Raw genomic sequence first — 25174 nt, 5'->3', positions numbered from 1 at the left:
ATTAGCGCCTCACTCCCACTGAAGACGCGCTCAGAGACAACGCTAAGATTCAACAAGAGAGAGGAAAATTACAAGGCGTAAAACAACATGATAGCCCGACCCAGGAAGTAAATAGTCCATCCGGCCATTCAATCCCCTGATTTCCATCCATAACTGTTGTAAACAAGACGAATAGGTGTGAACAAGAAACGAGTTCATTTCACTTCCAACTGGACAAAACACACCAGTGTGTGGACGGACAGATACTAGTACCAAGACTAATGCGCTAGCCGTGTGATATGGGGATGGTGGTCCTGGTCCTAAGTAGTGTCGAATCCGTAAATCGTTTGGCCCATCTGTTGGTCACATGTTAGTGTCTGACAGGTGGATGGCGCAGGATACAGGTACTAGGATGGACGAACTTACCCTGTTCAGCGCGAAGACCACCTTCATTAATGATAACATCAGCGTTGTGCCCTTGTTTCCCTGGAATGAGGATTTGATAAACCGAACTTACATCTCGAGTAGTGACCACCTAATAGGTAGCCAAAGATATTAGCTAATCCGCCTGCATGGAATAGCAACTCGAAGGACAGGATCCGAGTATCTGGTACATACCTTACGTTCATGGCGGGGAGTGGTAGAGGAATCCATAATATGGACGACCTGACGCAGGATCTGGTGCTTGTTAGTAGCAGGCGCTGATGTGGTGCTTGTCTCAGTGCTCACTTCAGTCAAGCGCGCTTTGATCGCCACGCGAACTTCGGCATAGACACCAGCGCTGATACGGATGACTCCACCGCGACGAGCAAGACGGCTGCATTTGACGATGAGGTGTTGGTTACTTCTGTTGAATCGGGCATGGAAGGATGCGCATACCGAATAGCCGGGCGAGCTGGGGGAAAGGGTGGTAAGTACAGAGACACGAGGGACGGGCTGGAAACTCACTGATTCCATCGATGTTGTTACGCAGGGCTTTGCTGTGGCGCGGGGCCGGTTAGTATTGTTGGAGGACGGGGAACGACCAGGGAGATTGTACCGGTATCGTTTTTTAGGCAGAAACCGGCGACCTCTCTTGTCAGTAACCAGTTTGGGATCCATTTCGGCGGAAACGGCGAGATCTTTTGACAGCCGGGAGATGAGCAGGATGCCAGAGAAGCCGGATATGAAAGGTATAGAAGCATCATGTCCCCACTGGCGCTTTTAGTGAATCGAAGGCCCAGGTGTTATCATGCCTGGCAGCAAGGCAAAGGCAATAGGTGGGGTTCAGCTTAGTGAAGTGAGGATAAAGACATGACTCAATAACATTAGATAGCCTCTAGGAGGTTTATGAACTATTAGGGATCAATATTTGCGTAGCATAGCGTGTAGATAACGTCAAGGAAAATATCGAGCAACACTCAAAACGCCTTCGATGAGGTCCGTAACCATGCCCTATGTACCTGGATCCGTCTATGAGATGAATGTGGCCTCGGAGAACATAGTTCCCTGCTCGGTGACCTCCGAGTCGCCAACCTTGATTTTCAGCGAGAGCTTCTCTTGAGGGCAGTACTACAAGCCAGTCAGTTTCATCCATCAAGACGAAATCAGGCGAACATACCTGGAAAATGTATGGTCGCGTGCCGGCCACACTGCCAGCAATGGCCTTGACGAAGCCGGGCACTTCCGCCATCACGTCAATCCGGTCCAAGCGGTTGCCAAGCGCCCCGTCAAGCTCCGCATGAACTTCCTGACCGTCCGCGGACTTGCCCTCCCAGACCCACTTGATGGACTTGGGCTCGGGCCAGTCACTTTCTTGATCTTGAGATGCCTCAGTGTGAGTCGCGGTGTTGTTGATACCCGCATAGATGATCTCTCCGTCTTTGACGATACCGCCGACGTTGACCTTGGTCGAACCGTACGAAGGTGGCGTGGTGTACTCCATCATGATGGCAGAGTAGGTGGGGGTCTGGAAGTTGACAAAGTTCCACCGCGCAGCTATTGAGGTGTCAGTGAGCAAACCTCGGAGGCATCGACATGCAGCCGAGACTTACCGGCGTGGTGAGGCTTCATGCCCTGAAGGGCATGGATGAACAACCCCCGGCCCTTGAGGTCATAAGTCTTCTCCTTGGTCGTGATAGTTCCCTCGACAGCGCATCGTGGCCAGAAGGCGTGGCTCATTGAACCCCATGGGTTCTCGGGATCCGTGCCGAAGTAAGAGGTGCCGTTCTTGCCGACCATGAAACCAGGGGAGGTGCGCTTGAAGGTCAGGTTCACCAAACTATCTTCGTTTACGGCGGACTTGATGGTGTAAGTGTCTCCATCTTGATTGAGTTGGACGGCCAGGTTGTCTGCACCAAACGAGTGCATGCTCTCATCGAACATGAAGTTGCTCAGGGGATCCGAGTGCCAGTTGTGGGGCGCGTCACCGTTGAGGTTAAAGATTTTCGACGTGAACTGGGCAGTGGTGTGTAGACCGCTGTAAGAGAGACAAGACAGTTAGAATGTAAATCGAGAGAAAGGTGACGTTGGACAAACAAGGACGAGGGGAAACTCACGCAATGTTGCTGTAGATCACCTGAGCCATGGCCAAGGTGCCATCATCGCCCATGATGTAGAAGACCTGAGTCTCGACATTGGTGTACTGGTAGGCGCGCCAACGCAGGTCGTCCCTCGTGAGTTCGGTATAAGGGGTCTCTTCGGCCTGGCGAGCGACAGATTGAATGGCTTCAGGGCCATAGATCGGTTCCTGCGTACCGGCAACGGAAGCGAGACTAGAAAGGCGGGGGAATCTGGTTAGCAAACAAAAACCGACAGTCCATCACAGGAGAGGGCAAGAAGGTCTAGCATACGTAGACTTGAGCCAGTTCATGATGGGCGAGAGATGAGGTGCAGTGATGAATAGCAAGCCTGGGGAGGTTGAGAAAATGAGAAGGTGAGGAAAGATGGAAATCAAATCGATAGCGCGCGGGGCCACAAGGGGGGGGTTCGGGCGATCGTTCTATAGTAGCTTCCGGTGGTCTGGACACACGCTGGCACAGCAGCACGTTGGACGGCACACGGCGGAAAGAGGGGAGCAACAGTGAGCTGGAGATACAATCCGGCACGAATCACAGGTCTAGGTGGTCTACTACTACTGAAGTTCGTATGGAGAGGATCAACGGGGGCATCCAGCCAGCAGCGGGCACACGAGTTGGGAGAGAAAGGGAAGCGCCGACCGCCAACCGGGCGAGGCATCCGGATGACGTCCAGCACTGCTTTCTTTCCGGGCGCTTTTTCGCTTGTGGTCCAAACGGCAAGTAACTCCGATCCCCGGGCGCCATCCCGAATCCAGAACCCCAAGAAAACCTCTCGCCGAGTTCCGATTGCTGTTGGTTGCTGTTGATTGCTCCGTCGAGACAGTAGATACGCCAGTCAATCCAATTCCCCTCGAACCGATTTTTTCGAAGCTTCCTGTCCATTCTCATCACCATGGCGAAGAAGGCCTTGCCCAAGGATCAGATCGTGAAGCTCATCGTGGGCGCCGGTCAGGCCAGTCCCAGTCCTCCCGTTGGTCCCGCCCTGGGTAGTAAGGGTGTGAAGAGTATGGACTTCTGTAAGGTAAGTTGCGAGTTCAACGGACGGTCTCTACCTGCTTGATCTTCTTCAGGACACCCCAGGGGAGGCATTGGCATTGGGGGCGCGCATTGCTCACAGGGTTTCTCATAGGAATTCAACGCCCGAACTGCACACATCAACACCGGCGTCCCGATTCCTGCGCGTGTCACTGTCCGTCCCGACCGCTCTTTCATGTTCGACCTCCGTACGCCCACTACGACTTACCTGTTGTTGCAAGCCGCCAACGTGGAACCTCGCAAGAACCGAATCCGTGGCGCCCAGAACCCCGGCCACGAAACCATCGGCAAGATATCCCTCAAGCATGTCTACGAAATCGCCAAGATCAAACACACCGAGACGCGACTGTCAGGTCTGAGCCTGCAGGGGCTGTGCAAGAGTGTCATTGCTCAAGCCAAGTCCATGGGCATCCAGGTTGAGCCGTGAAGCATCATGGAGCGGGCGATCGGAAATATCGGTGTACTCTATATTATGTCCTTACTGCTGTGAGGTCACTGCCATTGCTGTCTTGGATTTACGAAATTGGCGTTACGCGGAACTGGGTCTGTTACCATATGTATCATAGGCATTGCATGTTGTATAGAAAGCGTTGGCTGGTGCCTGAAGCGATCACATGAAGTGGATTTGACTTTCGGAAGTGAGGCCATTGGAAGGTGTCGGTGGCTGTAAGATTGTCGGAGTGTCCTGAAATCCGGGAGAGGTTTGAACGGCTACGGCCTGTCACGGCGTGTCTATACAAAGTACGCAATGGATTGGATGGAGGCTAGGCCAGCGCCACAGGCCCTTCTGCACAAATCGATCCCTACTATACCCCTGCAAATTCCCTTGCTGCTGGTTCGATCAAATCGAGATTGAAGAAAGGAAACGAAGGGTGATAGGGATATGTTTGTCATGCTGTCAGGATTGCCATTGATCCCTCGCCGAGTTGGAAAACGGAGCAAAAGATGGGAAACGAGCGAGACACAACAGGCCGCCGAGAAATACCGCCCAGCAAGCCAAGAGGAGGAGGACACGCAATTGTGTTCATTCACTGCCACTGGTGATCATCTCGATCGCCCGGGATACGGTGCTGTACGATTAGCTGCAACCCTTTCGAGTTGAAAATGAATCATTATTTCGTAATGAACGAACAAGTTTCAATTCCTTCTATCTCAGCTTGGCTTGGCAGGTATGAAGTCTGTCTCTCCACGCAACACCGCAATGGTGCTATGCTTGGCATCACACTGAAGGAAGCACATAGGGGGGCGGGGAGTGACAGCAGTGGCAGGCCCGGGACCGAGCCGGTATGTGATGGCTTGGGGGGATGATGCCATACCCCGGTAAGTTTGCTGGGGGTGACTCCCCACATTCTAGGCCCCGGTTCTGGAAGTGTTTGAGACCCTAGACAAGGTGCAGGAGACGGCTGTAGAGAACTTAGGCTGGTCGGATTGGGAAACAGGGACAGTCACGCACGGCTGAAACGGAGGTTTCCTGGAAACTGGAATGGAATACCAGCCCGCCTGATCATCACAATCTCCTTGTTTGGCGGACAATCGAGGCAAGGTCCCCAGATACGAGACTGCTCATGGGTGTTGAACCCCAGCCGGCAGCCGCACTACTCCATAAAAGATGGAGCCTTGGAGCCTGGGAGGAAGCGGAAACTTTCCAGATCGGGGTGGGTTTGGTCCTCCAGTCGATACCCAAAGCGGGATGGGGTGCCCCGCTGGCGCTAGACCTGAAGCAGCATGGCGATGCTGTCCGAAAGGGCGTGCCACCAGCTTAGGGAGCCTTGGAAAGAGCGTAGCTCTCGACTAGTACGTCGTAGTCCTGCAGGAAACGGTGGATAATTCGGCCAAGGAGGGGAGCGGACATTTCCAAGCGTATCCGATACCGAAGGCCCCGGCGATTGACAGGAGCCGTCCATGGACAGGCAGCTGACGGACGGACAGGTGATCGATTTGACCGATTCGACCGATTCATCACCTGAGTGGACCGTGGGTTCGCCCTCACTCCAGTCTGCATGCATTAAGCCCACGCCAGATGAGATCCAGAAGAATCTAGCGGGGTAGACGACCAGCCCATCCTTGACGGTGGGCAATGCGGATCGGGGAATCTGGAGGGTCGCCGTCCAATACTGTTCGCGGACGGTAGGCTGGCCGGCTAGACGGCACCGGCAGGCTTTCCCCAGCTGATAACTGTCTTTCCTAGTTCTTCCTCGGTGCGCCAACTGACCTCCGGAGCAGATAGGATGGAGAGATAGATGGATGAAAGGATAGATAACTGCCATCGCTAATCATCAGCTTCACGGCCTCTGGCGGGCGACCGCTCGGCCAGCTGGCGCAGACGTTACCGGTATTTACATACCTGCCTTACCTACCTAACCCGTACCGGCCAGGCCTTGATGTCATGGGCTCTTTTTCGTAGTATTGGATTTTCCCAGGCTATTGATGAACTACTCGATACCCTGTGAGGCACATGCAGCTTCTATACCGACTTACTATAACCCCGGTAACTGCCCAGACCCTTACAGTCACCAGCTCACTCCCATACACTCTCCGCGGAATCCCGATCGAGGATCAGTTAAGGTCCAATCTTCAGAGCACGGGGGGCACAACTTCCCTTCGGCCATTCGCCAAGTAAACACGGTACCGGGTGCATGTAACTTTGCGGGAGACATTCGTTTTTTCTGTTTAACTTTGCAATGCTTGGGAGAGATTTTTCTCTGCCAACCTTTCTGGTTTCTATTTTGGGACGAGACCTGAAGCAGATTCATCCCTTCTAGAACCCGACGCTGTGAGGGTTGGGAGGAGCCGACAGGGAGGAGAATATCTACCTAATTATCCATCAAGCCTTAAGAAGGTCCAGGCGTGGGTTGCAAATCATCCCAAGTGCAAACGCTCAAGGGCTCCGTCCGTCCCGCCGCTATTGCCGCCGCCGTCGGGTTGGCTGGCTCCAATTCCAAGGGCGCCGCCGCACCTGCTTTGCTTTCTCTTCCTTGCCCGGTGGAACCTCTCTAGCCTGGCTCTCCCCTCAAACCTACTAAGAGTAGGTCGCCGTCGTTCTTCTCCGATCTCCATCCTCGTCGCCCTTCTGGTTTCCCCAGAACTGTCCCCTCCGATCTCTCCTCTCGATTCCTCAACGCAGTAGTTCTTGGATGGGGCGAATTCCTTCCGCCCCTCAGCATACCGCCCGTCCAAGTTCCTGCTCTGCGTCGTCCTGAGCATCGCCCGCAACGCTTCTCCACGAAAGTTTTGCTCCGTCTCGCATACGAAATCCTCCGTGGCCTTCCTTTGGCCCTACGAGTGCCTTCGATCGACGCACTGACGGCACACGGCTCTTATACAGGACAGCTGGACTCCATATTAGTTCGCTTTCATCGCTATTACTGCTGTTCGGCTCGTTCATCCGTCATCAGCCGTGGAGGGGTATGCGTCCCACCCCCGTGGTCCTGACCGAGTATGACGTCTGAAGCGACCGATTTTGCCCAAGCCAAAGATAACATGAATCCCGGTAGGCATCGCCTCTCCACAACCACCACCCCAAGTCCTTTCCACTGACACTTTTTCCTCGTATTTAAGCTCCCGCTCAGATGGCCCCTGGACAGGCTCCCGAGCCTGCCGACAATGACCCCAGGTCGAGGTCGCAACCCGGCCAGGTCCGGTTTTCCACGATAACTGAGGAAATCGAGCCTTCGGACCGCTCGGTACCTCCCAAAGCCCCCGGCGATGAACCGATCAAGAATCAGAACCAAGAGGAGGATCTCCGGTCACTGGCTGCAAGCCTTCAAAAGTCCCAATTGCAGGAGACTCGGTTGCGACAGTTCTCGTATGACCCGATTTCACTTCCTTCCTCAAGGGTATGTAGTTTGTACTTTGACCACACTGAATCGATGCTGCCATCCAGAATATTCCGTGGCGTGGAGGATCATGTCGCCGTCTATGGGCTAGCCGGCTCCTCGCATGGCCCTGCATACCCTTCCAGATCTGAACAGAAGCTGACTACTGCACCTCCCTTACAGGTTGCGTCTCGAGAGTCGAGCGATCGTAGTGGACGCGAAGTCAATGGATCCGGTCTGCCGTCTCCCCGCGGTTCTCCAACGGTGTCCGCCATGCAGTCTCCCCCGCTTACTCCGGCGGCGACTCATTCACGTGAAGCCAAGTCTACTGATACGTCTTCGACGTCGAATGCAACCGACAGAGTGCCGGGACAGTCCGCCGCAATGACTCCAACCACTTCCCCGCCGACAAGTGCGACCCTGAAGAACAAAGCTTCCCAGAGTGCCCCCTCCTCGCGGCCTTCTTCGACCGATCAACTATCGAAACAGAATGATGTTGCTCAAACGTCATCTCATCCGCAAAATGGTGCCAGACACCGAGCGCAGTTCTTCATTGGCCCCACCGCCGATGCCAGCTCGCAGGACGAAAGTCCTCCGCTGACTCCGAGGGCCGATCCAGAGAGTTATACCCCTCCAGGTGCCATTACGCCGGTCGGAGAGCCAAACGATCCATATGCCCGCAGTAAGCGGCCTCCACAGCCAAAGAACCTTGCCCAGCTTGACCAACGATTCATCTTCGGCGGCCGGGACTCGAAACGTCGCACGAACACCTCATCTTCTTTCACACGCCCCATGTCTCCGCGGTCCGCCAGCGCAAGTGATCTCAGGTCGTCCGAAAAGCGTAGCGGCTTTTTCGGTAGCAAGAAAGAAGCACGGGCGCAGGAACCGGAAGGCAAGCCCCACGGTCATATGTCGGAGCTTAAGCGCTTTTTCAAAAGGAACCATAATAAACACAAACGTGGAGACTCACCCTCATCGATCCCCTTCAAGAAGTCGAGTCGATCATCTGGGAAAGGCGGGCCTTTTCACGCATCGGACAGTGTTCCATTCGCTGATGACCATGGACTCAATTCAAAGTACGGGAAGCTAGGGAAGGTCCTGGGTTCGGGAGCCGGCGGATCCGTGAGGCTGCTGAAGCGTAACAGCGACGGTGTCACTTTTGCCGTCAAACAGTTCCGGGATCGTCACTCATGGGAAACCCTGAAGGAATATTCCAAAAAGGTCACGGCCGAATTCTGCATCGGCTCAACCCTCCATCATGGCAATATTATCGAGACACTAGACATCATTCAAGAGGGCAGCCATTGGTATGAGGTCATGGAGTACGCCCCCTTTGATCTGTTTGCCATCGTCATGACCGGGAAGATGGTCAAGGATGAGATTGCCTGCGCATTCAAGCAGATTCTCAGCGGAGTGGCCTACTTGCATGGGATGGGCCTGGCACACCGGGACTTGAAGTTGGACAATGTGGTGGTCAATGAACATGGCATTATGAAGCTCATTGACTTTGGAAGTGCCGTTGTTTTCCGGTATCCTTTCGAAAATGACATTGTCCCTGCTTCCGGTAAGTCATTTCTCTCCGACGCACATATGTGAGTGCCTAACCCGTTGCAGGTATTGTCGGCTCTGATCCCTATCTGGCTCCGGAGGTCTACGATGAGAAAAAGTACGATCCACGCCCTACTGATGTCTGGTCATTGGCCATCATCTTCTGCTGTATGACACTGCGCCGATTCCCTTGGAAGCAACCCCGCGTCAGCGACAATTCTTACCGACTCTTCGTCTCCCCGCCGACTCCCGGTACTCCTGTCCCAGATGCAGACCCCAAACGTCACCGGATCAAGTCATCTCCCGATCTCCCTTCGGCTGTCCACGAGGAAAAGGCGCCGCAGCCGATAGATACAAGAAAGGGTCCGATCGAGCAGCCCGTGCAGGCCAATGGAGCTCCGTCAGGCACCACTGGTGGGGAGGAAAACCGTCCACCGGAGAGTCCCCAGGAACGAACGCCCACTAACAAGACCACCGCGGACGACAAGAATGCCCCCACCCACAAAGCGAGCCGCACCACAAGCAAGGAAGCCCCTCCGCTTCCAGCGTCAGCGCAGCCTTCGGGTCAACGCCAAGAAGTTATCAAGGGCCCCTGGAGGCTTTTGCGGCTTCTGCCGCGCGAGAGTCGATATATCATCGGACGCATGCTCAAGGTGAGCGTCAAGGAGCGGGCCACCCTTGATGACGTCCTGACCGATGAATGGGTCCGCAACATCAAGGCGTGCCAGCAGGAGCTTTCGGGCGAGGTTATCCGAGCTCCTGGCCACACGCATGTCCTCGAACCCCCGTCAGCCAGTGTGCCGGTGCCTAGCAAGGCCAAATGATCCTGCGCGTCCTTGCAATGTATACGCTTGTGTTTGATCTCCGCCGCTGTTTCTATGTCTATCGTGCGTTATAATTCCCGTGGCCCGATCCCAGCCACATTTCTCTTCACATTCTCATTTGGCTGTTTTCTACCTGATTCCCTACGGCTATGATGTGCGCCTGCGTGTGGCGGACCCCTCATCATGGTCTGGCTTGTTGCTTTCTCGACGGTGGGTTCCCCACGCGGTCAGATATACTTCTGGAACCCACCCACAGTAATCACCTACCGACTCGACTGTTTTGCTTATCATCTCGCTACCCTTGCGCTGTTGGAAAGAGGGGGTGGGTTGCGCTTTCTTCTGTTGCTTTCCTTTCGATCTAGGCGTTGAGGACCGTGTGTTGTGGAACGGAGCTGCTCAGGCAAATCACTCTTCCCCATAGAGGGTCGGCTGCTAGATTTTTACCTGTTAATTTCTGCCGCGTCTTCGTTGCTGCGATTTCTCTCGCTTGGTGCTCTTGGCTTCCGCATCAGCCTCGGGGAGGTTCTTGTTTGCCGGAGCCGAGTTTCGCACCCAAATTGTCCTTTCATTGTACTCATGGAGACCACCTAGCTTAGTAGATACTATAAATAAACGAATCGTTGTATACCATGACTCTTGGGGTCACTATGTAGTGTGTCCGGTGTCACCGCTGCTGTTTCCCCTGACGTAGGGATGGGGAAGCGGAGATTGCGGAGTTTAGGCGGCCGGGGGCGATCCTCGGCGCCATCAAAGGCTTCACACGCGACCGCTCAACCGACTTCCTCCAGCCCTGACCAGCCATCCCCCGTGACCATGACCTCAGCCGGCGAATCGGAGCCTTTGGTCTCCTCCCTTTGGACCCGATCTCTTGTGGTAAGCCATTCTTGTTTGGCGTTTGGCAGCGTTCCCAGCGCCCGCTAACCTCGTCCCCGCATGCAGTCCGGTGCCATTGCCGGCCTCACAGTTGATTGCTCCCTCTACCCCCTCGACACGATCAAAACCCGCCTCCAGAAAGCCCGCACCCAAGGCCCGTCGGTGGTCGCTCCGAGCCTCTCCCTCCGACAAACCATCCGCGGCATCTACGCCGGTCTTCCCTCCGTCCTCTTCGGCTCCGCCCCGTCCGCCGCCTCCTTCTTCATCGTCTACGATGGCGTGAAACGGACGCTTCTCCCTTCCACCCCCTCCGACACCCCATCTCGCTCCCACATCATCCTCACCCACTCCCTTGCCTCGTCCATGGGCGAGGTCGCCGCCTGCGCCGTCCGCGTGCCCACCGAGGTCGTCAAGCAGCGCGCCCAGGCCGGTCTTTTCGGCGGATCGAGCCTGCTCGCCCTCAAGGACATCCTCGCGCTGCGCCATCCCGACCCCGCCACCGGCGCGACGCGCGGCTATGGCCAGGTCCTCCGAGAACTCTACCGGGGTGCAGGCATCACCATTGCCCGGGAGATCCCGTTCACGGTCCTCCAGTTCACCATGTGGGAGTCCATGAAGGAGGCGTATGCCAAGCGCATGCAGGATGGCTATGCGGGGGTTATCCCCGCCTCGACCAGTGCTATGTTTGGTAGTGTGGCGGGTGCAATCTCGGCGGGGTTGACGACGCCGCTGGATGTGATTAAGACGCGGGTCATGCTGGCTCGGAGGGCGGATGGAGCTGGGGTGCGGATCCGCGATGTGGTGCAGGAGATCTCGAAGGAGGGCTTTGGGGCTTTCTGGCGGGGCATTGGCCCGCGTGTGGCTTGGATTGGGATCGGGGGTGCGGTGTTTTTGGGGAGTTATCAGTGGGCGTGGAATACCCTGGAGGGGAAGAGGGCGGCTGAAGAGAGTCTTTGAATAGACGTAAGTTGGTTGGAGAGGGATAGACCTGTACAGTATCGGTAATGGGTATAGACTTCTAGACGGCTCTCTAATAGTATAGAATGATCCACGCATCTCCTGTATCAATTTTCATTCCTCTCTCTCAGCATCCAGGCCATCTCCTCCACCGCCCCTCCCACCACAAACGACTCCACTACTCCCTTTCCCCTTCCCATCCCTCTCCCGGTCCGCATCCACATGAATCACCACATACCTCCCCCGTCCCCGAAGCAACGTATGCACGGTTCGACTCCTATTTCGATGAAACGCGCTGAGCGGTGATGCCGGCGTCAGGAGATAGTTGATGCTGCTGCTGCTGCTGGCGGAGCGGGGGCCGTAGGGGGTGGGGATTTGGGTTGGGGGGCGGTTCGTTTCGTGGTAGGAGCCGCCTTCGGGGTGCGGGTGGAGGGGTTGGGGGTGGGATGGGGACATGGTTGGGGACATGGTTGGGGTGCTGGATGTACTTGGGTTTGATTTGGATGAGCTGTGGTACGGTGAGGTGAGCTGTGGTGCTAGATGGGATGGATGGATGGGTTGTAGGGTAGGGTATACTGGGATGAGGATATATAGATTAGATGGGGTGGTGTTTCAGAGAGTGAATCAGGATGAGATCAGTGAGGTGGTTTTACTTCTTGGTAGTACTATGTAAGAGAGGATGTCATGCTGGGGTTGGATGAGTTACTATGTAGTATGATGAGGTACCTGTGCTCTGCTCCTGTGATATCACTGTGGAGCAGGCTGTCACGTACGGAGTACACAGTACTACTATGGAGTACTCGGGTCCCTTCTACATATTATCCATAGAAATAGTGTATAATAAAGAAGATAGTGTATGAAAATAAAGGAGAGAAATCCAAGAAGACATAGACTACATAGCAGTTAGCATAATGGAATAGATGTAGAGAAAGCAGACGATAGTATCGTGACTGGGGAAGCGACCCGAGGAGAACCGCGCTCGTGCCCACCTCCCAAGTCGTCCCATTCATCCATCCGTCCAGGCAACAAAACCCCCATTCTCTCCCCATTCTCTCGTCCTCACCCCCCTCCCCTCCTTTCCGGCTCGTTGACAGCGTCTATTCATTCCTTGTTGTCCTTTCTGTCCTTATTTAGGTCTGGCCTCCCGTCCCACCGCCTGGGAATGCTCCCCTCCACTGTGCCTCTGCGTGCCTGAGCGATCGTCGCTTCTGCCTCCGCATCGTCGCTTCACCTCCGCATTTCCTCTGCCCACTGCATCAATCCCCCTCCCGCTGCATGGCCCGAAAACTCAGCCACCAGAGGGTCACCTATGGTTAGTCTCCTTCGTCTGCGCGCGTCTGCGCGGTGTCATGGCCATCGACTCTCCGGTTTCACCACCGGGGTGTTGCGCGCTTATCTGATCCCCTCTCCCACTACGGCGCTAGAGCGGACCTATAACTAACTCGCCATTCTCTCGTGCTCTCTGCAGTGCTCCCTCTGCCAGATGCGCCTGGTGGACATAGGCTGGGCGTGAACGGTCTGACCGTCGACACGGACAATTCCATCCTGTGAGCCTCCCTCCCGTCGTTTGCGCCAGTTGGTCCTCCGCAACTCCCGACTGCGACCAACTCCGCTCGTCCCCCTGTCCCGTTACTCAGGTCCTAACTCCGCACGGTGGCAAGGTATTCGGCAGGTCGCGATGGTGTCGTCTGCTCCTGGGACCTCAACCTCCCCCTCTCGGGCGCATCGTCGTCCAAATCTAGTTCGACCACGTTTAGGAACCAAGTCCAGGCGCACAGTCATTGGATCAACGACATTGTCCTGACCAAGAACAATACGGCGCTCGTTTCCGCCTCTTCCGATACCACCGTACGCTTATGGCGACCGCACTCGGAATCCACCGAGGTTCCGAACCCCATCGGAAAACACGCGGACTACGTGAAGGCCTTGGCCACGCCCGGAAATCACTCCTCCTGGGTCGCGTCGGGCGGGTTGGATCACAAGCTCTATCTGTGGGACCTGAATGGCGGCGGGGAGATCCTGGGTATTGATGCCTGCGGGGAGGACCGCACGGCCAAGGGCTCGGTCTACGCCTTGGGGGCGGTATCCTCTGTCCTTGCCAGCGGTGGGCCGGAGAGTGTGGTCAGGGTGTGGGATCCAAAATCCGGAAAGCAGATTACCAAGTTCGTGGGTCACACCGACAACATTCGAGATATCCTCATCAACCAGGATGGCGATACCATCATGACCGCGTCGTCCGACCAGACGGTCAAGGTGTGGTCACTGACGGCAGGGCGATGCATGCATACCCTGACGATGCATAACGATAGTGTTTGGTCGCTTTATTCGAATCATCCACAGCTGTCCGTCTTCTACTCGAGCGATCGGTCCGGGGTGGTCGCCAAGACCGACACGAGACATTCTCCGGACATTGAGCAAGGCGTCTGCGTCGCCGCACTGCAGGAGCACGAGGGAGTAATCAACGTCGTGGCGGCGGGAGATTACATCTGGACGGCAACCCCGAAGTCCAGTATCAATCGTTGGCGGGATGTCGATACCACAGCCGAGATCGAGTCGCCATCTTCGGGAGAACGAAACGGCAAAAAGTCCAGTGCTGATTCCTCAGCGAAAGGGGCGCGGAAGAAGATCCCGTACGAATCGGTGCTGCTGCTCTCGAACACATCCACATTCCCGAAATCGAGAGTTCCTCCCGACGCCGCGCCGGGCTCAATATCACATGCACCAGGGCCGCCTTCGGGGTCCGATATGGAGGATGAACTGGGACTGACAGTGCCTGTTCAGTCCTTGCCCGAAGAGACAATAGAAGGCCAGCATGGGTTGATCAAGCACCTGATGCTGAATGACCGCAAACGTACTTTGACCCAGGATTCCGCGGGCGAGGTTGTCTTATGGGACCTCCTCAAGGTAGGCTATGTTCGTTCATGTGCACTATCTTAGACACGTACTGATCTTTGGCAGTGTAAACCTATCCAGTCCTATGGCAAGCGGCATATAGACGATGTCGCATCGGAGATTAATACGAATGAGACCATCGCTCACTGGTGTACGATTGATATTCGCACGGGAAGGCTATCAGTGATCTTGGAACCAGGCCGCTGTTTTGACGCTGAGATATACGCCGACGAAACCGAGCTAGACGACTATTCCCAGTTCCGCGACGACCAGAGAAGTATGGCACCTGCTCCGATCTTGTGCTTTGATCCGTAATGCTGACCATGAATCAGTCAACCTAGGAAAATGGATTTTGCGCTGGCTGTTTGCGCCGCTGGTGGAGGAACATGTCCAACGCGATGCCCAGTATCGCGCCCTGGCCATGGCAAAGGCGGAGGAACTTGCGAAGCTGACCACAACCGGCGCCTCTGCACCAATGGATATACCATCCAAAGATGGAGCCAGACGGCCGCTGGGCTTGCAGACGCATTTAGATGCCTCGTTCGCAACCTTCCGGTCAGGATACGACTCCCTGGGTAGCCCTGCGACGCCTGGATTTGGGATTGGCTACGCAACGAGCCCCGGCGGTCTAGGGTCACCGGGCATTCCTCATAGCTTCAACAACAACAGTTACTTTGGGACCTCCATCGGCGAGGCATCCGACATTCTGACGTCACAGCAAAACCCGGATGTCACTCGAACGTCGTTGTCGGACCGGTCGAGCGATTATTTCTCCTCGTCATCAAAGCCTCACGGTCTGGCTCCGATAGACACAGACAAGGCTCCACCGACGCCGGGAGAGCCGACTCCCACGGCCCTGCCTCAATCACCGGCCGAGCCCGACAAGGAAGAGCGGAAGAGGGGCGCCTCCATCTTTGGCAAGAAGTTCCGGATGGACTTTCCCAAGAAACTGGGCCGGTCGTCCTCGGAGGTCAAGCCCCAGATTCAGGAAGAGAAGGTGGAGGAATCGGACCTCTCCTCCGTCAAGGAAGAGAAAGTGTTTGAGACCAATCTCAGCGGCTTTATCGAGCGAACCCGGCATGAGTACGAGGAATGGCTGGCAGCCAACCCGGGCCAGGAGCTGCTATCGGCGTTCGCTCCCAGTCCCGATAGCGAAACGCCCGCGTTGCAGATACCGGCCCGCACTGGCGTTTTCATCCAAGAGGAGTCTGGCGACACTGCGGTGGCATCTGATCTGTACCGGGGTACGGTGGGTCAGATTAGCCAGGAGATCGATAAGCTGGAGAAGTCGATTCCGCTGTGGCTTGCTGATTTGCTGCTTAAGGTATATCTGTGTTGCCCAACTGATCCTTCGTTTTCCCTGCTAACGTTGGCGGCAGAACCAAATGCCTATCAAAGAACCCGTCAAGATCGCCTTTACGCTGAAACCCTACGACGATCTTCTCCCGCCTGTTGTCAAGCCCGAGTACGTACATGACTGCCCTGGGGGAGATGCGAGACTCATAGTGATCAGGCCGGCTACCAGTGCGAATACTACGAACAACAACCGGCTCAATGCCAACCGCATGCTTCGAGCCAAGAAGATCCTTGCCTACGTGGCGGAGCGGATTGATCCGCCTAATCCCGACGAGCCCGAAGAGAATGCGATGAAGCCGGAAGAGTACTTGGAGCTGTACTGTCACAAGATGGTGAGTGATATCGCGGTCATTTGGAACTGGAGCGTGGCTGATCTCGAGACAGTTGATACCACCGAACATGACCCTGGCGACGATCCGGACGCACATCTGGCGATCCTCGGGGGATATGCTTCTGCACTACAAGGCAAACGGCAAGAAGGAGATCCGAGTGGGACGAGACGGGGAGCGAGCCCCCCATGAGCTCGGGTCGAGTCGGTTTCTGGATCCCGGCAGCGCCGCCAACGGAGAGGGCGGAGTCGCAGCCCCGGGGAGCATCCATTCGTTGACCGCGTCGGGATCTGGTGCAGCCTCGATCAGCAATTCTTGAGGTCGGGGAGGCCCTTTCTGTGACATGATTCTTTGTTTATATTGGTTGGTTGGCATACCCACGAGGTATGGCAGGTACATACATACATGGGGAGTGGCGGCCTGCTGCTTCTCCACCGATAGCAAGCGTCTGTAGCGTCTTTTGACTCATTGACACTCCATAATTCTTTGCTCTGGGTGATGATATATTCTCTGTAGTACTCTGTAGGAGACTGGACGAGCCTCGGGCTTGCCGGGATGCCAAGACCCGGCCTCGTCGCGAGGGATTGATTCCATCGGACACCAACTACGCTTCTCTCCCGCGCCAACGACTGGATAGTCCCGTCCACCATGGCTGCATCTCATCTCCTGCGCCATACAGACCCCGGGCCCCTGACCATCAAGCACTTCCTCGACTCCTTCCAGCGCATATGGCTCGACTCGCGACCCGCCCGAACAGGGCGAAAGCCCGATGCTCGTCTGCCGCGCCGACTCGGTATGTCCGTCCTCATGCATTCATGCCTTCTCATCCGCCAACTAACCACCATCCAGGTCTCGCCATCAGTGGAGGCGCCGACTCCATGGCCCTCGCCTATCTATGCAAGCAATGGGAGAAGACCAGTCCCGCGGACACTGACGTGACCGTCACGGCATTTGTCGTCGACCATCAAGCCCGCGAGGAGAGTACGCGCGAGGCGAACATGGTCGCTGGATGGCTGGATAAGATGGGTGCGTTCATCTTCATCCATTCGTCTGCTGTGAAGCACGAGTGAGAGAAGAGCATGACTGACTGTATGCAGGCCTCCAGACCCAAATCCTCGAGCTCTCCTGGCCCGAAAGCAAAGTCTCTGCGTTTGAAACCCACGCGCGACGACTACGGTTCCAGGCTCTCGGGCAGGCGTGTCGAGCACACCGCATCGAGACTCTGCTTATGGGACATCATCAAGATGATAATGTCGAGACGACGCTCTGGAGACTCTGTACCGGGGCTAAAGGTGCTGGACTGGCAGGGATCCCGCCGGTGACGCGCATCCCGGAGTGTCATGGTCTGTTTGGAGTCGCGGAGAGCGGGTCGTCGGTCCCGTTGAAGTCGCCTAGAGATACCAGGGTCAGAATCACGCATGCCAATGAGATTCAGTGCCTACCACCTGAAACACCGGGGAGAGAAGAAGAAGAACCAGAATACCGGATCTCAACCGGGGGCATCTCCATCTGTCGGCCCCTCCTCGCCTTCCCCAAGACTAACCTCCTCGCAACCTGTCATGAGAATAACATCCCCTACGTCTCCGATCCCACCAACTTCGACCCAACTCTCACTCCCCGGAATGCTATTCGCGGTCTGCTCTCGGGGAAGAAACTTCCCCGTGCTCTGCAGCCACCGTCTATCCTCTCGTTGATTCAGAAAAGTAACGCCCTGCTGCAGTCTGCGACGGACGACTCCAATGATTTACTCCAACATTGCAGCCTTCTTGCCCTCGCTCCTTCGACAGGGACGGTGATCGTCAACTTCCCTCAACCCGGTCATAATGACCCCCAACCCACCACGAACATCAACCCCGACCCTCAAATCCAATCCCTCACCCTCCGCCGCATCACCGAACTCATCTCTCCCTTCCCAGACAACCACTTTCCCCTTCGCAGCTTCGAACCCTTTATATCTCGCGTCTTTCCCTCCTCTACATCCACCGAAACCCAACCCCGGCCCCAGAATCAACCCCAAAACCAGACCTCTCTCCCACTAAACCCAACACAAAAACAACAGCAGCAGCAGCAGCAGCAGCAGCAACCCTTCACCCTCGGCGGCATCATGTTCCAGCCTCTCCACTGGAATCAATCCACCACCACCACCAAGAATAATACATGGCTCCTCTCCCGCCAACCCTACATGCGCAACCGTCATCCCATCCTCCCCATCCCCATCGCCATCTCAACCCTAACCCCACCCACACCTACATGTCCCCAAAACGACACATGGCACCTCTGGGACAACAGATACTGGTTCCGCATCACAGCCACGCCAAAGCCTAGCCCCTTTCTCCAACACACTCACTCCTCATTTCCATCTATATCCCCGGAACACAACTCCGAATATGCATCCCCAAGCCCCATCTCGTTGGTCATTCGTCCCTTGCAGAAGTCGGATTTACGGGTTATTCGCACCGCGGAGCGAGCAGCGTCTGATCTGAGGAATGGGAAGAGTGCGCTGATGGAGCGATTGGGACGGGATGCGCCGGGTCTCGTGCGGTTTACGGTGCCGGTGTTGGTGATGCCGGGTGGGGTGTTGGGATCCGGGGTGGATGTGCCCTTGGCGTTGCCCACGATGGATCTGTGGTTGCCAGGGGCGGAATTGGCGCCCTGGGAGATCCGCTGGGAATGGAGGTACAAGATGATTGATCAGGAAGTGCTGGAACGGATGGGCTGGTTGGGATCTAGCTAACCAAGCTATGCTACAAAGAAAGCTCGAGACAAGGAATGTACGGGCAATATGACAACAGGAGAGAAGAGGGAAAGACCGACCACGCTGCGATCGCCTGCACGCGACCCAAATCAACCGCCAAACCCAAGCAAACCCCGTCGGATGCAGTGCAGATAGCCAAGGAGACACGCAGGCTATGCCACGACAAAGGAAAGAGAAGCCCTATGAACAATGTGGGACAGAAAGAGAAGGACGCTCCTGAGCATCACCCACGCCGGAAGCCACCGGAATAGATTCCAAGAAGAAAAAGAAGGAAGAAAAGGAAAGGACGTCTTCCAGTAATAGGCATCACTCATATCCAGTTCGAAGATATCCCAGGGAAAAAAAGAGAAATAAGAAATTAAAGTAAAGAAAAGCAGCCTACTCAACCAGCCCCAGGTAGATCGTTTATTCGCTTGCCTTTAACAAGGCCACCGCCGCTTGCTGAGCGCGTAAGCCTCCAACCTCTCGTTTCAGGCGGAAATTCTCCTTCTTCAGCCGTCCGATTTCTTCCAAGGCCGACGAGAGCTGGGATTTGAGGGATTCTTCAGCATTTCCAGCGCGCACATCTTTAGCAACTTTACTCAGCTCCGAATTGAAACGATCGTAGAGCGCCTCGTTTTCGGCACTGGCTTCGCGATAAAGTTCGTCGAGCTTTTTGGCTCGTTTTTCACTGACCACAAGCGACGATTCCAGGTCCTTTTCAATGGCGGCCGTCCGGCCACTGAACTCCCCGGATAGCATCTCAAACTTCAACTCCAAGTTGCGAACACGCGATGCAAGGACAGCATTGGAGGTTGGCGAGGCGAAGGGTTCGTCAAGTGCCTCGGGGCCTTGCCCATCCCCTTTATTGATCGATGGCGGAAGTCGCAGCGCCCGGAGTTCTTCCCCGATCAGGTCGAGCTCATCCTTGAGACTCTGCTGTGCCATGTTCTGCGCTCGCTTTTCACTATTGAGACGGTCCCGAAGCTGTGATCGCATGTTAGCAACGTTGCTTGTAATGAACAGCCGGACACCGGGGGAAGTAAAGTGTAGGGCATGTGCTCACCTTTTGAGGGCTCTGCAACCGCAATTTGGGGGTCTTCTGGGAAGATGTTGGTTGCAGCCGTCTCGCATCAGAGCCATTTACCTGGATAGGTCGCTCCTTTAAACCAGGAGCCCGAGATGAGGGGATGCTAGTCGCTCGAGACCTTCTCTTGGACTCTTGAGTAGGCGATACAGACGCATCTCCCTTCTTCCGGCTAGCGCGCTCCGTCTGCGGTAATTTGGGATCGATATTCTCTTTCCGGCTCGGAGTGACGGGACGTGTTGGTGACCGGCGAGTGGGAGAAGCCAACCGCGCAGGCGAGCCACTCTTGGCCGGTGATGTGCTGCGCACGGTGGAGCCGGAGCCATGGCTGGTCTGAGGTCGCGCCGGACCGGCAGGAGTTGCCAAGTCAGTTCGAGAGTGGTTGCACGTGGACAACGGAGTCCCCGGTCTCTGTGACTGACTGGAGACGACGGATACCTCAGAAGATGCGGTGCCTGGTCGAAGATCGGACAGGGAGCTCCTTCTCCTGCGACGCACTTTCACCACCCCATTTGTCGATATCCCGCGAACCGAGGATAGAGACGGGGGCTGCTCCTGGGAACTACCTGGCCGTCGCAGATGCTCCTGAGACGTGGAGGCGCCTGGGCGGTCGCGAGAACCCGGTCGCAAAAGAGAGCCTAATCCCGTGTCGATGTCTATCGACTTGGACCGTAGCAGCGAGCCCTTTGGCGTGCCGGGTTCCGAGTCGCCAGAGCCCTTGCCCTTGCTCAACGTCCTCAGAATTGACGAGACTTTGCTCTCCCCCTCGAGTTTCGAGTTTTCCCGGTGTAGACTAAAGCCGAAACGCTTCCTGAAGGAGGACGCGTTGGAGTTCATAGAGCCTGCAGTCTGGGAGACTGACTTGGTCTGGTCACAGTTCAGGGTGCCCTCCAACGAGGCACCGCCAGGAATATATTCATCAAATAGATTGTCAAAGTCGTCCACAAGTCTGTCCAACAGAGAGATATGCTGCATGGGGTCCCCTTCGACTGTCAGAACCTCTGCAAAGGCTGCAGTTAAAGCGCCACGATCTCCATCGCTTCCGGAGGCATCAAGCAGCTCTGCGAGCAGCCGGATCATGGAGGCAAGAGCCCGGCGATTCTGGGGGCTCATATCGGCTAAGAACCTTCGGAAATTTTCCTCAAAATCCCGCGGGAACATGTTATCGAACTGAGCTTGAAGGATCTTCAATGAGGAGAGGTCAATGACTGGACCCATGTGTTCACTCCACGCATTTGCCATGAAGGTTTCAAAGGCCACAAACAGCGTATCGACCGGTACTTCTGCTGCGGCTTGAATCTTTCCCGGGTCTTCCAGCAGAATGTTGTAAAGCTCATTGACCGAGGACCGATCGACACTGTCCCTCCCACGAAGGGATCTTCCGACAATGTTCCCGCTACGAGACTGCAAGGCGAGTGCATACGCGGCAAACGTTTGCTCCAATGCGCTGAACGGACTTTCCTGTCCCTTGGACGGTGCGGCGCCCACGACCGAGATCTTAATCGGGGTCTCCTCCTTCCCCGGAAACACCGAAGGCAGCGTGTTCGACCGCGACATATTGGCTCGGGGTGGTGGCATCTTTGGGAACTCGCCCAGAAGAGCCGCCGAACTGGGCGTCTTGGAGTTGGGCGTGTTGCTTTCTTTGGACTGGCTCCCACCCAGAAGACTGGAGAGCAGTTTCGAGGGAGACGGGGGCCGGAACCCACGCGGGACCTTGAACTGGGCCATCAGATGGCCGGTGAGGTATCGGAGGATCTCGAAATTGGAGTGCACAATCGACTCCGTCATGGACCGATTCCGGGGCCCATGCAGCGGCAGAAGCACATTTAACACTACACGAGTCAGCAATCAGACAGGGACTCCCCGAAGCATCGTGGAATACTTACGGCGCTTGGAGAGCACGGGAACGAAGCTATCCACGGTGACCATGTCAGAGGAGGCAGTGCCAACTACTGAGTCTACATCCACCCGGTACTGGTCTTCATTCGCCAAAGATACCGAAACAATCACCTCCAAATCGGAGTTGCTCAACGTCTGACTGCAAACCGCCCTCGAAGTATCGAACACAACCCTGATCCGCGATAAGCTGGCCCTCCGCGTGGCCTCATGCTGTTCTTCTTCGAACACACATGCCAGAATCCCGAGATTGCCGACAGTGCCGGTGGGACTCCGCAGCGACCATTTGCCATTCTCCCGTTCGCTGTCCGAAAACCTGCCCTCAATCTTTGCTTTTGCAATCTCCTCGATGATCCGACTCGCACGACCCTCGTACATGGAGATGGGCTCCAACGCCAGCAAGTCCACGGTGGTATTCTGGTCGGGCCTCGAGGTGGCGGATGTAGGAGCCAAAAACAGAATCCGGCCACACGTGGACTGCGTACACCGCACGGTGTGCAGGTCGTACACCTGTACCACACGAAGTTCCATCGAGACGGGGGAATTTGGAGCGGTGTTGGTCGCCGCTGCAGCATTATCCAAATCAGCCAGGAGACCACGCGCCGTCGCCCTACTTCCCAAAGTCTTCGATAGTAAGACCAGGCAGTTTTTATAGATCAACATAATGCCCGCGCTGGGCTCAACTGGTGGGATGTCGAGATGATAGGGAGGGGTCAGCTCGTTGAAATCCACGGCGGTGATCAAGCGACCGGTCGGCAGGATCGTGGATGGCCATCCGTCTACTAACTCCTTCAACCGCCGAAAGCTCTGGTCATGGTTGGTTGAGGAAGTATCATCCAACGAGCAGATGTCCTTGATGATATCGCGCGCTTTAAGCAGAGGTCGTACAGCAGCATGAACCAAAGGCAGGCTGCTGGTCATGGTGTCGATTAGGAGACTGTAACGAGGAAGACGTTGTACCGGCTCCATGAGAAGGGAACGCAGCTTTTGCTCTCCCGTCTCGTACACTCGCTTCGAAAAGCTAGAATTTTTGTCTCTCATGAATGAATTGAGTGTCTGCGTGAAGCCAGTATGGGCCCGCATATAGTCCGCGTAAGGCTGGGAGAAGCGGGGAAACCATTCCAGAAGCGCATTGGCGAACGCCACAGCACCAATCGCATCATTTTCCTCTTTAGAGAAGGATCGCTGTGACACGGACGAGGGGAGCTGTGTATCCTCTGTGATATCATCAATGGCATCCTTTTCGGTCTCTTCGAGGATCTGCCGGATCACTCCTAGAAATCCCATGTTGACCTCTAGGATCTCATTCAAGCATGGCGGGAAAAGCGTGGCCAGATCAGACTCGTCGGGGCTGGTACTAGATGCGCCTCTTGCTTGGGCCTTTAACCGGAACTCTTCCGCGACGTTACACACAAGGGTGTAGAGCTTGTTCACGTATCTCTCCTCCGTATCCACCACCTCGCACATGGTCAAGCGAAGGGCTTGCTTCTGGCTTTTGGAGAAGAGCCTGGACTTGCTCACGTTGGTCGGCTGTGAAGGGGCGCGCTTCAGTCGGGACGTAGGCAGAAACATCGGCGCTCCCAATGATCGAATAAGGGACGTGTAGCGTCCATATTGGAGATCAGGCGCATCATACAAGTCCGCATTACCATCATGAACATCATCATCATCATCATTATCAGGCTGGGCAGGCGGTTGAATCACTCCGGCGGGGAGAACGACATCGATATCGACCCATGGAACTTTGCGCTCTTGGAAAGCACCTCGGATGTCGCGCACAATGTCCGCTGTCTGGTCTATTTTCGTCATGCGATTGGCTATCTCCGCCGCATGCATTTCATCGAAAAGCTTGGGAAGCCGTAGGCCCGGTTTCTCGGCGCGGGAGATAGTCTGTAGGCACTCCTTGGCGGGGTCCGACAGCTCTGCGAAGTACTTCAGCATGCTAACGGCGAGACCACGGCTGACCTCATCGCCTTGCTTTTCCCGAGGCAAGTGGTTGACGGCGGCGTACAACGGGGCTGCGGGGGAGATGGTAATGCGCGGGTAACTTTGGAAGCCAGCGGGGGTGAGAATATGCGCCTGGATGCGCGAGCTGCTGACGGTGGCATTTGCAGTCGCAACGGGACCGTAGAAGATGAAGATGGCGGACAGGTAGGGATCGGAGGTATGGTAAAGGGAGAGCTGCTCGAGGGGCAGGTCCGACGGGGCGGTCGACACAGTCGCCATGATGGCGGGGGTGGCAGAAAGTTATCGCATGCAACGAAAGAGTGGGAAGGAGCGATGGAGGGAATCAACTAGGATTATGGTACTAGTAGCCAATAGGTGGGAACGATTAATAAGTAAAGGACAATATCAAACAGGAAAGAGAAACCGAAGTAATCAGGAATCGACCTCGGGGAAAGAACGAGGCCGTGAAATGGCCGGGTTGGCACGTCCAGAGTATTAGAGAAGGACTATGGCAAGCGAGTGGATGGGAGACATAATAATAGCGATGTCGCACGGTCCAGTTAGGTAACGAATGAGGGTCCTCATGCAGCGGAAGGGGGAAGAGAATGAAACCCCTCCATGGGAGGAAGAGGAAAGGTGAGATAAGAGGGTGAGGAAAGGTGGAGGTGGAGGAGGAGGAGAAGAAGAAGAAGAGAGGGAAGTGGAGGAACGACGCCGATAGAGATCGCAAGACGCGTTTCTCGGGTCAGGCACAAGCTTTCCCGGGGCTGAGGGGAAGCTGTGACAGCAGTGTTTATTTTTCCCGTGGATCAGAACAGTGTCGCTGTGGTGGTGGTGGGAGAGGAGGAGGAGTAGCAGCAGTAACGAGCGACTGACTGCAGGTGATTTGCGGTCCTGGACCGAGCGACTTGCAGCATTAGTTGGCGATGAGGGGAGGCCCTGAGGGTCACGGCAGTCCGGGAGACTAAAAGAGTACTTCCAACTCAGATCGGGCCCGGCCGGCGGGTTGATTGGCCGTTGCGCGGGGGAATCAAGCCAATCTGGTTTAGCCTCCCTCCTCGGCTTCAGATCCTCTTCGTCCTGACGACATTCCATCCATCGAACAATTCTAAGAATAGGAGGCACACTACGGCGGGGGATCGTCCTCTTTCACTTTCAAACATCTAGAGGAATCTCTTAAACTCAAACAGTAAGCCGGAATTTTCTCCTCTCTTGCCTGGAACTCCCTCTACGCAAATAGAAGAATCACACGGCGACACGTGTAGCTGGTCGCCAACTGTCAACAATTGCCCGAACAGAAAAAAGAAAGAAACAGGCAGAATGACAGAGCACGGCAGATAGAGA

General features: G+C 55.6%; 7 protein-coding genes across 7 annotated transcripts; 3 read left to right on the top strand and 4 right to left on the bottom strand.

The window, feature by feature from the left end:
• Nucleotides 1–299: 299 nt before the first annotated feature.
• On the bottom strand, nucleotides 300–1080 carry BO80DRAFT_445233 (histone H4; the record flags this gene model as incomplete). Its single annotated transcript, XM_025721482.1, has 5 exons — nucleotides 300–335; nucleotides 406–426; nucleotides 497–514; nucleotides 598–657; nucleotides 709–1080. 5 exons carry the CDS (start codon nucleotides 1078–1080, stop codon nucleotides 300–302), a joined length of 507 nt encoding a protein of 168 aa, XP_025575245.1.
• A 189-nt stretch (nucleotides 1081–1269) lies between these two features.
• On the bottom strand, nucleotides 1270–2949 carry BO80DRAFT_90369 (survival factor 1 family protein). Its single transcript, XM_025724904.1, has 5 exons — nucleotides 2811–2949; nucleotides 2517–2732; nucleotides 2013–2437; nucleotides 1580–1956; nucleotides 1270–1530 (listed from the first exon to the last, which is right to left on the bottom strand). Exons 1-5 carry the CDS (start codon nucleotides 2828–2830, stop codon nucleotides 1432–1434), a joined length of 1137 nt encoding a protein of 378 aa, XP_025575244.1. The 5' UTR covers nucleotides 2831–2949; the 3' UTR covers nucleotides 1270–1431.
• Nucleotides 2950–3319: 370 nt separating this feature from the next.
• On the top strand, nucleotides 3320–4387 carry BO80DRAFT_425313 (mitochondrial 54S ribosomal protein uL11m). The gene is made up of 2 exons (XM_025719491.1): nucleotides 3320–3558; nucleotides 3667–4387. Exons 1-2 carry the CDS (start codon nucleotides 3430–3432, stop codon nucleotides 3997–3999), a joined length of 462 nt encoding a protein of 153 aa, XP_025575243.1. The 5' UTR covers nucleotides 3320–3429; the 3' UTR covers nucleotides 4000–4387.
• Nucleotides 4388–5101: 714 nt separating this feature from the next.
• Nucleotides 5102–6135, bottom strand: BO80DRAFT_90298 (uncharacterized protein). The gene has a single exon (XM_025724903.1). It carries the CDS (start codon nucleotides 5837–5839, stop codon nucleotides 5282–5284), a length of 558 nt encoding a protein of 185 aa, XP_025575242.1. The 5' UTR covers nucleotides 5840–6135; the 3' UTR covers nucleotides 5102–5281.
• Nucleotides 6136–7141: 1006 nt separating this feature from the next.
• Nucleotides 7142–16485, top strand: BO80DRAFT_455434 (Pkinase-domain-containing protein; the record flags this gene model as incomplete). The annotated part of the gene is made up of 12 exons (XM_025722110.1): nucleotides 7142–7408; nucleotides 7571–8951; nucleotides 9002–9738; nucleotides 10699–11537; nucleotides 12786–12901; nucleotides 13058–13136; nucleotides 13251–14493; nucleotides 14548–14758; nucleotides 14814–15805; nucleotides 15861–15946; nucleotides 15995–16169; nucleotides 16222–16485. The coding sequence occupies 12 exons, from the start codon at nucleotides 7142–7144 to the stop codon at nucleotides 16483–16485; spliced, it is 6390 nt and encodes a 2129-aa protein (XP_025575241.1).
• Nucleotides 16486–16801: 316 nt separating this feature from the next.
• On the top strand, nucleotides 16802–19113 carry BO80DRAFT_90218 (tRNA lysidine(34) synthetase). The gene is made up of 3 exons (XM_025724902.1): nucleotides 16802–16959; nucleotides 17016–17192; nucleotides 17264–19113. Exons 1-3 carry the CDS (start codon nucleotides 16815–16817, stop codon nucleotides 18898–18900), a joined length of 1959 nt encoding a protein of 652 aa, XP_025575240.1. The 5' UTR covers nucleotides 16802–16814; the 3' UTR covers nucleotides 18901–19113.
• Nucleotides 19114–24366, bottom strand: BO80DRAFT_90205 (putative Rho guanyl nucleotide exchange factor). The gene is made up of 3 exons (XM_025724901.1): nucleotides 21874–24366; nucleotides 19967–21819; nucleotides 19114–19887 (listed from the first exon to the last, which is right to left on the bottom strand). The coding sequence occupies exons 1-3, from the start codon at nucleotides 24107–24109 to the stop codon at nucleotides 19327–19329; spliced, it is 4650 nt and encodes a 1549-aa protein (XP_025575239.1). The 5' UTR covers nucleotides 24110–24366; the 3' UTR covers nucleotides 19114–19326.
• Between the last annotated feature and the right edge of the window lie 808 nt (nucleotides 24367–25174).

This window comes from Aspergillus ibericus, assembly GCF_003184845.1.
Source record: "Aspergillus ibericus CBS 121593 unplaced genomic scaffold BO80scaffold_20, whole genome shotgun sequence".
NCBI classification, from domain to species: Eukaryota; Fungi; Ascomycota; class Eurotiomycetes; order Eurotiales; family Aspergillaceae; genus Aspergillus; species Aspergillus ibericus.
The sequence above is the reverse complement of the archived record's forward strand: the minus strand, read 5'-3'. Positions and strand labels throughout refer to the sequence as shown.

Coding starts and splice junctions, on each gene's coding strand:
- BO80DRAFT_90369 (XM_025724904.1), bottom strand. CDS start 2,830: ATGAACTGGCTCAAGTCTAC. Junction 2,733..2,810: donor ATGAACTGGCTCAAGTCTAC/GTATGCTAGACC, acceptor CCGCCTTTCTAG/TCTCGCTTCCGTTGCCGGTA. Junction 1,957..2,012: donor CATGAAGCCTCACCACGCCG/GTAAGTCTCGGC, acceptor ACACCTCAATAG/CTGCGCGGTGGAACTTTGTC.
- BO80DRAFT_90205 (XM_025724901.1), bottom strand. CDS start 24,109: ATGGCGACTGTGTCGACCGCCCCGTCGGACCTGCCCCTCGAGCAGCTC. Junction 21,820..21,873: donor TCCCGTGCTCTCCAAGCGCC/GTAAGTATTCCA, acceptor TGACTCGTGTAG/TGTTAAATGTGCTTCTGCCG. Junction 19,888..19,966: donor GGTTGCAGAGCCCTCAAAAG/GTGAGCACATGC, acceptor ATGCGATCACAG/CTTCGGGACCGTCTCAATAG.
- BO80DRAFT_90218 (XM_025724902.1), top strand. CDS start 16,815: ATGGCTGCATCTCATCTCCTGCGCCATACAGACCCCGGGCCCCTGACC. Junction 16,960..17,015: donor TCGTCTGCCGCGCCGACTCG/GTATGTCCGTCC, acceptor ACCACCATCCAG/GTCTCGCCATCAGTGGAGGC. Junction 17,193..17,263: donor TGGATGGCTGGATAAGATGG/GTGCGTTCATCT, acceptor GACTGTATGCAG/GCCTCCAGACCCAAATCCTC.
- BO80DRAFT_425313 (XM_025719491.1), top strand. CDS start 3,430: ATGGCGAAGAAGGCCTTGCCCAAGGATCAGATCGTGAAGCTCATCGTG. Junction 3,559..3,666: donor AGAGTATGGACTTCTGTAAG/GTAAGTTGCGAG, acceptor GGTTTCTCATAG/GAATTCAACGCCCGAACTGC.
- BO80DRAFT_90298 (XM_025724903.1), bottom strand. CDS start 5,839: ATGGCAGTTATCTATCCTTTCATCCATCTATCTCTCCATCCTATCTGC.